This window comes from Physeter macrocephalus, chromosome 5 (genome assembly GCF_002837175.3).
Source record: "Physeter macrocephalus isolate SW-GA chromosome 5, ASM283717v5, whole genome shotgun sequence".
Lineage (NCBI taxonomy): Eukaryota > Metazoa > Chordata > Mammalia > Artiodactyla > Physeteridae > Physeter > Physeter macrocephalus.
In genome coordinates this window covers 88,511,012-88,523,421 of record NC_041218.1, presented here as the reverse complement: position 1 = coordinate 88,523,421, position 12,410 = coordinate 88,511,012, and the positions used below count along the sequence as shown (strand labels likewise).

Below are 12,410 nucleotides of genomic sequence, written 5' to 3'. Positions count from 1 at the left end.
CAGAGGGCAGTAGGAGACACTAAGCTGCTGGGAGCTCGCAAATCCTGGGGAGGGCGCTGGACTTCCTACATTCCTACAGAACATTGGATAATTGGTTTGAGCCAACTTGGCTTAAATCTCAAAGGACTAAGAGACCAGGTGACGTTTTGTTCCAGGACTCCTTACACTTTTTTTTTCTTTCTTTAAGATAATGGTAAAGGGAGAAGAGAAGGAAGGCAAAGAAATATAAACTAAATTTTTAGAAAATAAAATGAAATAAGAAGTTGTATCTAGAAAGAAGGAAAACTTTAAAAGCAGTAAAGTAACCAAACTTTAAAAGCAGTAAAGTAACCAATAAGTAACTATAATCTATGGTGATTTTTACCTCATTTTGTTTGGTTTGGTAATCATACAATCCAAAGAAGATATTTCCCTTATCATCCTGAAAAGAAAAAATTAACTAGATGTTTATTCAATGTCATTGTTTAGGAAGTTACTAGTTTTAAAAGAAACCTGCAATAATTCAACCAGTATTAGCAACAAGCACTCTAGAGGTAGCCTGCTGTGCATGTCAGAGAGGGACTGAACCTGTTTCTGCTGGTCATATGGATCAAAGAGTGAAGGGGAATAAGAAGGTACAGCTCAGTGAGTCTGGGGGACCCTGTCTACTAGGACTGAGCATGGTGAAGGAGCAAATCTTTTGTACTTCCATTTATTTCTGTAAGAGAATATATATGACCGTCACTGAAAGTGGCTAGAACAAGTCCCTGATATTCTTATAAGTAAAACTTTTTGAATCGTACAACTCCTTTAACGCAGCATCCTCAGAGATACAACTTAAAATAACTTTTTTTAAGCAAAAAGAAAAAAAAGTACAGTAATACAACTGTGCAAAGCAAACTGACCACTGTTATTATTCTTCCACGTTCCACTACTACGGTCAAGTTATCTGTAAAGTTAAACTTTCTTTCCTTAGAACAATTAATATTGAAAACACACTGTCAAATAATAATACCTCAGAAGTCTGAGCATATATAAGTTTGAAAAGATGACATACAGTAATAATATTTAATATTTTCTCAAAGATAAAAATTTAACATTAATTAGGTTTAAACATCTTTTACTTGGCATTTTCCTCTAGAAAATGAAACTGTTCAACTATTCAAAACATTTGAGCGCTGTGTCAGACACTGTGTAGTTTTTTATTTAAAAAAGAGAAAACATTTCATAAGACTGAATTTCAATTACCCTATTCAATCTCACAAAATTAAAAAAGTCATATGTTAAAGATTAAATGCCAACAGGTCTTATTCACTACCTCTCAATAAGATACTGCATAAAACTCTGTAAAAAAAAGAAATGGTTAAAATGGTAAATTTTATGTTTTGTATATTTTACCACAATTTAAAAAAAGAATATAGGCATACCTTATAGGTATAAATAATATTTCCATTTCTTTCAACATTTAGTAGACGTAAGCTCTCAAAATTGTTTTCTAAAACACCGGAAACAATAATAATAGAAAGTTAATACTTAGCAGAAGATGTTTAAAAACATATCTAACAAATACAATATTAGTGAAAAGCCAATACAAAAGAATACTGATCATACCATTACATAGAGTTTATTTTTTTTATTTATTATTTTTTTTTTTTTGTGGTATGCGGGCCTTCCTCTGCTGTGGCCTCTCCCGTTGCGGAGCACAGGCCCCGGACGCACAGGCTCAGCGGCCATGGCTCACGGGCCCAGCCGCTCCGCGGCATGTGGGATCCTCCCAGACCGGGGCGCGAACCCGGTTCCCCTGCATCGGCAGGCGGACGCGCAACCACTGCGCCACCAGGGAAGCCCTACATAGAGTTTAAAAACAAGCAAAGCTAATCTATTTTATCAGAGATCAGACTAGTAATGACCTTTAAGGAAGAGGAAAGGAGCAGTGATTAGGAAGTACCTCAAGGGAGCCTTGCTAATGGAACTGTACACATTGGAAAAAACCGGCAGAATCTACTGAAGCTGAATATATATGGCTCAAAAATTGCCCTTGTACATATATCTCATAAGAAGTATACACATATTGTGGCAAATAACACATATGACATCTACAGCACTATGGTTCAGAGACTTCCCTGGTGGCGCAGTGGTTAAGAATCCGCCTGCCAATGCAGGGGACATGGGTTCAAGCCCTGGTCCAGGAAGATCCCACATGCCACGGAGCAACTAAGCCCATGCGCCACAACTACTGAGCCTGCGTTCTAGAGCCCGTGAGCCAAAACTACTGAGCCCGTGTGCCACAACTACTGAAACCCGCATGCCTAGAGCATGTGCTCCGCAACAAGAGAAGCCACCGCAGTGAGAAGCCCACACACCGCAAAGAAGAGTAGCCCCCGCTCGCTGCAACTAGAGGAAGCCTGCGCATGGCCACGAAGACCCAAAGCAGCCAAAAATAAACAAATAAATAAATAAATATAGCACTATGGTTCATAATAGTCAAAACTGGAAACCCAAAATATCCATCAAGCAAAGACTGAATAAATTGTGGTATATTTAAACAATGGAATATTATACAACAATAAAAATGAATTAACTTGCTAAAACATACATCATAAATGAGTACCTGAAGCCCACATACTCACCCCTCCCCAAAAAGGTACAAACCGTATGATTTAATTTACACACGTTTCAAAAACTGGCAAAAAGAATCTATTGCGCTAGATGAGTGATTGCTGGAAAGGAGTATGAAGGGGACCTTTGGGGTTCTATTAATTTTCTCCTTCCGGCTCTGAGTGCTAGTTCCATGGGTGTGCCTCACTTTGTGAAAATTAACTGAGTTGTGCACTTGTGATTTGTGTACTTTTCTGTATGAAGGTCATATTTGACAAAGGATATAAAGATTTTTTACACAAAACATTTAACTTGTAAGTTAACTGACCATCATTTTTCTTCTAAAATTTTAGGATATTCCTCCGATTTCTACAGTTAAAGGATTTAAACACTGGTTAGAAACAGCATTGATAATTATCATCATTAATTGGGAAGAAAAGTATATTTCCCCAATTTCCTCAAAATTAAATTGCTTAAGCTTGACTCATATTCCCCACACAAGAATAGTGTTATTAGATGTTAAAATATTATGTTGATTATGACAAATTCCAATATTCAGACAAAACATATGCAAAATATCCCATAAATCAGAGCAAATTTCAGTTTGTAATCCTGATTAAAAAGGAAAAATCAACACACAAAATAAGGATAATTGGTGAGCTCAACCCCTGCACTGGAGCTGGGAGTGGAAAACATTTAGAGATGGTTCACTGAGAACTTAGGAATCATCCTGAGATCTCTCTTGCCAACTCCTCACAAGAAGAAGCTGCCTGGCTCTTCAGGGGGCAGGGCAAAGAGAGGGGCAAGTGTTGCTTATATATGGGTATATACACTTTTCAATGTCTATTGAGGTATCAGACACATCATTCTCAATTTTAAAAAAATAAGAATAATCACTTGGTCTCTTCGGATAATAGTATGATTCAATTAGCTTACTGCTGAACAGCACTTCATAATTTACAGAGTTCTCATTGCTATCTCAATCATACTGTATAAGGTACTACAGGCCCACTGTATGGGTAAAACAACTGAGTTTCAATGAAGTTAAGATATTTGGCCAATATCATATATTGAAAAAGTGGCACAGACTAATTTCAAGCCTAGGAAAAGGTAAACAGAATGAACTAAGTTTCCTGTATCATACTCACAATGGGAAAACAGATAATTACTGAAAAATCCTTTAAGGTAGATTTTGCAGACATCTAAAGAGAATTTCAGTGAGTTTCTTTTCATCCTGCACATGACTCAAAACTCCTGGAATGAAATGTGTCAATATTTTGAGAAGTATTTTTTTTTCTTTCAAGATTATAAGGATGCTGGAAGAGACCTTCTCAAAAGTACACTTAAAAGGTTTCAACTAAGATAAGAAACTTCTTTACAAGAATCTTGCTAAGAAAATCCAATTTCCTTGCAAAAGCACATCTATTTGCAACTCACTAAAATATTAAGAGAAAAAAATTCTCCAACAAGTGCAGATTACAACACATGATATATGCTTATTCCATTAAATCAATGGTTCTCAATGCTGGTTGTGTTAGAATCATCAGGGGACATTTTAAAAGAACATGGATGCCCAAGCCCTGCCCCAAATATCCTAATTTTTTTGAGCTGGTGAGGGGCCTACTCCCTGGTGTGTGTATTTTTAAGTTTCCCTTGTTATTCTAATGTGCAGCCAGGGCTGAGAACCGCTGAACTACATATTTATAAATAATATACATTAAACAATATTCATTAGATAGCATAACTAGGACCTGCTTATAATGTAACCAGAGTAGAAAGAGCTAATAAAAATAATGCCTTCATGGGTCTGTTAGGGAGTAAGAATTGCAATCTTAAATAATCCTGCAGTTAAGTACATGGTTCCCATCTGAAGGATATTTGCATTTGATAAATTTAGCAATGCTGGTAAGCCAGAGACCAGTGTCTCACCACACACTATAAACCCATCAGCCCTTCCTCCCCGGATTAGTTGCTCATGTTTTAGACACACCCTTTTATTTTTATTTTTATTTATTTTTTTTTTTTTGCGGTACGCGGGCCTCCCACTGCTGTGGCCTCTCCCGTTGCGGAGCACAGGCTCCGGACGCGCAGGCTCAGCGGCCATGGCTCACGGGCCCAGCAGCTCCGCGGCATGTGGGATCTTCCCGGACCGGGGCACCATCCTGTGTCCCCTGCATCGGCAGGAGGACTCTCAACCACTGCGCCACCAGGGAAGCCCTAGACACACCCTTTTAAAAGACTTATTCAATAACCTCTTTGCTTATTCATTCTGACTCTTCTCCCACTAGTTCAACACTGGAAAGTCCAGAGGAGGAAGTTTAGCAATTTCAAATGAGGAAACGTGGTTTAATTTTACAGCTCAGTGAAATCAGAGTTCATGAAGGAAAAATGTAGCATTCTGATAAATACTTGCATAAGTAAACCTACTAAAAAAAACGGAGAGTACCTAGATATTAAAGGTGTTGGTGAGTCACAGCTCATGTAAAATTAAAGCTGGTTTGCCACCCCAGTGTCCACTGAAGCACTATTTACAATAGCCAGGTCAAGGAAGCAAGCTAAATGCCCATCGACAGATGAATGGATAAAGAAGATGTGGTAAATATATACAATGGACTATTACTCAGCCATAAAACGGAACAAAATTGGGTCATTTGTAGAGATATGGACGGACCTAGAGGCTGTCATAGAGAGTGAAGTAAGTCAGAAAGAAAAAAACAAATATATATTAACGCATATATGTAGAATCTAGAAAAATGGTACAGATGAATCAGTTCACAAGGCAGAAATAGAGACACAGATGTAGAGAACAAACGTATGGACACCAAGGGGGGAAAGCAGCAGTGGGGGTGGGGAGCTGGTGGTGGGATGAACTGGGAGATTGGGATTGACGTATATACACTAATGTGTATAAAATGGATAACTAATAAGAACCTGCTGTATTAAAATAAAATAAAATTCAAAAAACCCTATAAATATTTTCATTTATAGTTTCTATCTTTGATGTCATGCACAGAATTGTCTTTACTACCCTGAGATTAATGTTTCGTATTTTTTTCCTACAATTTGTGTTTTTATTTTTTTAATTATATATTTGATCCAACTAAAATTTATTTATGTATTTATACTCATACATATACAGTATGAGATAACATTTGTCATTATACTTTGCTTACAAATGGTTACCCAGTTGTTCAAATGCCATTTATTGAATTACCTGTTTTTTCTGAAATGCCACACTTATAATGTAGTAAACCCCTATGTATATTTCTGAACTACTTATTCCTGTTCCATTGACCTGTCTACATATTATTAAGTCAATGCCACGTTGCTCTGATTACAGCTTTATAATGCTTTTTAATATTTGGTGGTCAAGTCCCCTGTGATCACTCTTCTTTCATGGTTATTCTCATCCTTTTATCTTTTCAAATAAACTTTAGGGTAAATTTGTAAAACAAAAAAGCTGGTTTGCCAGATAAGTCTCGTCCACTTCAATGTATTCTCTGCCAAACACGAGTGATTTCACTTTAAAAGAAGATGTCTGTCAAATATGTAAATTGGGTTTCCAACTGCTATGAGACAAAAATCAAATAAAAGTATTCCTTTTCTTTCCAGTGACTACGGGGGTGGGGGGAGTCTCACAGCCTTATACAAAAATTTGAACTAGTTCCTAAAACAGAGATCAAGGAGTGCTAAGATATAATTATCCTATGACATTTCTATTCTGTAAATAATTCACATAAATCCTCCTGCTCAACAGGACCAGATATTATAATTTCTAAACGTATGAAGTTATCATTATTATATGATTTATATTTCATATTCTGAATAAAATGAGAAAAATCAAGGATGGGGTGATTAGTTAAGCAATAAAGAGAGAAGAGAATTAGAAAAGGAGACTAGGAAGGTAGGGGAAGGAAAAGTGAAAAGGAAGGACAGTGGCAAGAGAAGAGAGAAACAATAAACAAAAACAATGTGACTAAGCCAATCCTCTGGCCCCCAAATCTGTCTGGGGGTATCTAGGAGGCAACAATAAAAGCATTACTCTTGAGTCAGTTAACTGGTAAAATATATCACTTCCCTGGAAAAAATGAATAACTACAATATTTGAAAGATTAATCAATCTGGAACATTAATAAATTCTAATAAATTCATAAATCTAATACTAATTGAAGCAGGCAAGGAGATATAGGCAAGAAAACCTACATTATTTCTGGTCTTAAATATACATGACATTTAAACCTTAGAAAATTTACATACCGGAGACTTTTTCTTAGTTTCCTGAAGATATGATACATCCCAAGAGGGGATTAAGAATTAGATAGAAAAATTAATATATAAGATCTATTATATTGCTACATACCAGTAATAGTTAGAACCTATAACGTTTTTAAATGCGCTATTTATGAGAGCAACAAAAAATAATAACAACCCAGGAATAAATCTGGCAAAAACCTTCATGGAGAAAATTCTAAGACTTGTTAAGAATCATAAAGGGGTTCTAAATAAACAACAAGCTATACTTTGTTCATAGTTGGGAAGATTTAATATTGTAAAGATGCCAATTCTCCCCAAGCTTATCTATAGATTCAATGCAACTCAAATCAAAAATCCAAGACTTTTTGGTGAAATCTAACTGGCTGATTCCAAAATATATATGTAAGAACAAGGAGCACAGAATAGCCAAGATGATCCTGAAGACAACTGATGTGAGAAGACTTACTCTACCAGTTATCAAGACTTAACAGAAAGATAGTTACTAAGATGTCTTCACCTAACATTGGCCAATGGAACAAAATTAAAAGCCCAGAAAAGGAGACTCACACACATATGGAAACTTGATGTGTGAAGGAAGTGGTTTTGCTGTCAGTGAGAAAAGGTAGGGCTATTTGGTTAGTGACACTAGAACTACTAGCTATTAACACAGAAAAACAATGCAATTTACAACAGAATATTTTAACACCTGTAAGCTATAAATAATAACAAAACAAAATCATGTAACCACCACCCAGCTTAAAAATAGCAAATATCAGGACAACTTTTGAAGGTTCTGGTGTGCCCCTATTTGATTCCTACATCATATTACAAAAATAAATTCCAGATGGATTAAAAAGATAACAAAATTCAAAGAAAAAAGTTTTAAAGCTTTTAGAAGTTAATATAAAAATGTCTTCACGGCTTCTAAATTTCTTTAAAATATCCATAAAGCACAAACCATAAAGGAAAAGACTCATAAATTAGACTACATTATAATCAAGAACTCTTGTTTATCAAAGGTAATCACTAACTGAAAAAACCAAGAGACTGAGGGAAGATATCTGCAACATATATGATGAACAAAGGACTAGAATCCACAATGAAGAATGCGTTAAAATCAATATTAAAAAAAACCACAATAGACAAATGGACAAAAGGATGAACCAACATCCCATAGAAGGGGAACTCAAATAGCCAGTAAGTATATAGAGATGTTCAACCTCAAATCACAGTGAAGTAATGTTTAGACCCACCAGTTTGACAAGAAATTTAAAATCTGGAAAAATCAAGAGCTTGTGAAGATACAGAGTACCAAAAACATTTCTATACCACAAATGGGGTAGTTAATAAGTACAAGTACTTTAGAAAACAATTTGGCACTACCCAGGAAAAGTGAAGACGTACATAGCCTGGGACTCAGCAACTCTACTGTCAGACATCCATCCTAGAGAAACATGTAACGTGTGCACCAAGTTAGTAAAAGCATATACTGTAACAGGAAACCCCAGAAACCTCCCAAATGTCACTGTTGGAAAAAGATAAGTAAGTTGGGATCCCTAGGAAACATCCTGAGACAGCTTAGTATGCAGGGTATTTACTAGGGAGTGCTTACTAAAGTGGGATTAACACCTGTAGCAGGAAGGAGAAGGAAGCAGGACCAGGCGGCGGAAGAAGTCGTTACAATGAAGGCCCAGTGGCCTCAGGTGACATTGGGGTCCTCCATCGGGGAAGCTCTAGAACTGAAATGAATTGTGAGAGTTGTCCCATGTGAGTCAAAAAGCCCAGGCCTTTATACCCCACCTCACCCTCTCATTAAAAGAGGCCATACCTAAACTAAAGGGGCATAAAGTTGGGTGATGCAACCCTCTGCCGAGGCCATCCCTGAAGGGGCTGACAGCTGAGGGCTATCTGCTGCCCATATTTACAGCACCTGGGACAAGCCCTTTCTTGATAGGAAGATCTAAGCACTGCATCTCCATGTCCACCATAGTGTTGCATAGTCACACAAATGGAATACTGTACAGCAGTGAAAATTAACGACCTACAGCAGTCAACATGGATAAATCTTACACTACTGAGAAGAAAAAAAATGAAAAGAATACATATAGTGTTCTTTCATTTACTTAAAGTTCACAAACAAGCAAAAGGAAATGATATTTTGCTTAGGGAGATATCCATATGGGTTAAAGCTACAAATAGGATCAAAGAAATGTTAAAATATAAAAGTTTAAATGGTTGTAGGTAACAACTTACAGATGAGGGATACAGAGAGAAACAGGATCAAATAGGGAGACAAAGAGCCTACAAAAGTCTTGATATTGCTCTATTTTTAAGGTGGGTACACAGTTCTGCTTTTTTTTTTTTTTTTTTTTTTTTTTTTTGCGGTACGTGGGCCTCTCACTGTTGTGGCCTCTCCCGTTGCAGAGCACAGGCTGCAGACGCGCAGGCTCAGCGGCCATGGCTCACGGGCCTAGCCGCTCCGCGGCATGTGGGATCTTACCGGACCGGGGCATGAACCTGTGTCCCCTGCATCGGCAGGCGCACTCCCAACCACTGCGCCACGAGGGAAGCCCTGCTTTTTATTATTATTATTATTTATAGCTTAGATGTGTTAAAAATATTTTGTATAACTGTTTTAATTTTTTTAAAGAATATTTTCTTCCTTTATTTCAGGAGAAATAATTTTCCCAAAGTTCAACCTAGAACAAGAAACACATGCAGTAACCAAATCTGGTCTCCTTACTTCTTAACCCCTTTTTGACTAAAATGCTATCATATATGCACTGAATTTCTGTCCTGGCTGACTTAGCCCAGCTCTGTGGCTATTTTGCCAGAAATATGTCATACATCAGGAGTACTACTTACCACCACTAAGAAATCTTCAATTGTATTTGTTAATGTAAAAATATTAAGGCTTCAAATTTAGAGAGCAAGTGTGCAGAGAGGAGACTTTACAATAGTATAATTATTCATAATTTACATTTGAAAAGCCGAGACTTTGAAAGGAAAATAATTTGCACAAATGTGTGGAGTAATAGCTGTGCTAGAAATAAAATAGAATCCCACATTCCCCTGCCAGTGCTACAAATTACAGCAGCAGAATAATTAACTTGTGGTTTTTTTGAGCTACCACCCACTGGTGATTTTCAGAAATAACAATTTCTTTTAGTATAATAGGGCTAATATCTTGCCAAGGTGCTCTGCAGGAGCAAAAGAGTACCAATATCAGAAAAATCTGGTATTTCTAGTAAGTTTAGTTTCTGAGGACCCAGGGGTATCTGCTGTTTGCTGAAATGTCAACACACAAGTTTATATGTCTTCACAGATGAGTGAAAGACACAAGGAAGCCAAAATCTAACTGGCTCACACACAGCTTTTCAATCACAAAACACATTACTGAAACATAAGACTGTGGCATTTCACACTTCATCTAACTTCTCATTTTCAGACACCTGCCACATAGCTATATAAGGTGGAGGTCCAGAGGAAGGACCACTTTGTGGTGGAAAGCATAAACCTTCAAAAGCTCTTTAGGCATTCAGGAGACTTTTTAAAAATTTCCCCCAAAAGTGAAGCTTTACTAATAATGACACTAGTCGTTTGTCAAACTCAGTAGTCAAACTGGAGCCTTGAGCTAGACAAACATGACTCCCTGTTCGGCACCAACAACCAACATGCCAAGAAAAGGAACCCTACAAATATTCTGCTAAAGCTATAGGACAGAAAACTTCCAGCGATAAGGGGAAAGGAGCTGTAGATATGGGTAACTTGATGGACCTCTCCAAAAAATGCGCTCCAGCAAGTCTAAGTGTTTAAGGAAAACCAGAGGGGGAAAAGAAAGAGGTAAACACACTGAAGTGGCTAGCTCCGGTGCACAACTGGGATCCAGGGTATTGTTTCTTTGAACCTGAACCTAAGCCCTGAAGATGCAACATTATTTACAGCAAACGTTTCTTCTTGAAAAACAACCTGGGAAATCACAGAGTTCCCCTTCTTTAAAGTTTTGATTGATCAATGCTGGGAAGGCTCCAAAGTCACTTTCCACTCCCTTATCAAAATCAAAACAAAGGATTTTTGAGACAGATGAAAACCAAAGCCTCAACTGCCCAGAATGTATTCCAATTCACCCTGAGGAAGATGGGCAGGACACCCGAGGATCACTTGGTCTCACGCCTCTTGCTAGCCAGCACAGGTGGTCTCTGGGTTGGTGGTGACAGGCTTGATGCTTAGGAAAACAGTGGGCTCTCAGTTCATTGCTCACAGCCTGAAAGCAGACCCCTACCCTCTCGCACTTCACATCCCAAGTGGCCTGTCCCCTAAACCACGGACACTGTTCACCCAGAAACACGTCTCACAAACGTGGGGACAAACTGTGCAGCTGTTAAGTATTTATACGGTGGTTTTCCTGGCGGCCATGATTCATCTTTTCTTTCTCATAACGCGCGAACTTCCAGGAGCCTCCAGTCTTGGTGGAACCCCTACCCGGGTGATGAATCTTTTTAGGCAGGTGAGATATGAATAAAGCGTAGAGAACGACCCTCCCCCACCCCATGCAGCCCTGTGCCGGAGGAGTTGCGGAGTCTGGGCAGCTGCTCCTCCACGCCCTGCTCTGATGAGATGATGCCGAGGGTACCACTAGTGTCCCAACCTTTCTACTGAAGGTGACTTACTGTGCGCAACCCTTAAGCCAGAAGCTGGAGGACTCGCTAGAAGCAGCAGTGACCACCTAGAGGGGTGGGATAGGGAGGGTGCGAGGGGATATCGGTATATATGTACACGTAGACCTGGTTCACTTTGTTATAAAGCAGAAACTAACACACCATTGTAAAAGGCAATTATACTCCAATAAAGATGTTAAAAAAAAAAAACAACAAGCAGTGCAACTCCGCCACCGAGACCTTCCCCACTTTGCCCGGGGGGCTGTCCCTCCGTCCTTCAGCCAGGGACCCCGGGTGAGGGAGGCAAAGCCCAGACTCCAAAGAGGGGAAGGTCACCCCTTCAGCACCAACCTTCACTGGCTGGCAGGGGGCACAGGCTACGCGTCTGGCCGGTGCCCACCAACCAGCCCGGCCCAGCCCGGGAACCACCTAGGTATGAAGGACTCCGACTCTCCCGCCTCCGCTGCCCCTGCCCCCCCATCCACCCCCCACCCCTCCCCGACGCACGCCTACAGCACCTGGGCCGCCGCCTCCGGCCCCAGCGGCCACTAACGCCGCCCGCTGTGCCCGCAGCCACGGGAGCACGTCCTTCCCGAGATCGAAGTCGGAGACCAGACGGAGGGCCATTGCCCGGACGCGGCCACCGGGCAGCTCTGGCGCCCTGCGCCGCGGGCATTCCCGGCCCTCCGCGCGCCACCTCGCCCCGCGCCCGGCCCTCCTTCCTCTCCCCCGCCCGCCGCTTTCGGTTCCGCCGCGGCCGAGCGGGAGAAGCCCCAGCACCGCCTCCTCCCGGCCCGGCCCGCGCCGCGCACGTGAGCCTCAAGTTGCGCACGCTGGGCCGGCAGGGGGATGGGGGGAGGGGGAGCGACGAGGCCGCGGGGAGCAGACCCAGCCCGGCCGCGAACCCTCGGCTTGCACCCT

The 12,410-nt window shown here is 40.1% G+C and overlaps 1 protein-coding gene across 1 annotated transcript in view; it reads right to left on the bottom strand.

Annotated features, from left to right (window-relative positions):
• The window catches only part of GSAP (gamma-secretase activating protein), an 86,558-nt gene extending 74,380 nt beyond the window's left edge, over positions 1–12,178 (bottom strand). The window contains exons 1-3 of the mRNA XM_055085059.1: positions 12,008–12,178; positions 1,407–1,474; positions 365–421 (exon numbers count right to left, since the gene is read on the bottom strand). Of these exons, the coding sequence (XP_054941034.1) occupies positions 365–421; positions 1,407–1,474; positions 12,008–12,116 (234 nt within the window). The 5' untranslated portion in view covers positions 12,117–12,178. The remainder of the gene's footprint in view (positions 1–364; positions 422–1,406; positions 1,475–12,007) is intronic.
• Between the last annotated feature and the right edge of the window lie 232 nt (positions 12,179–12,410).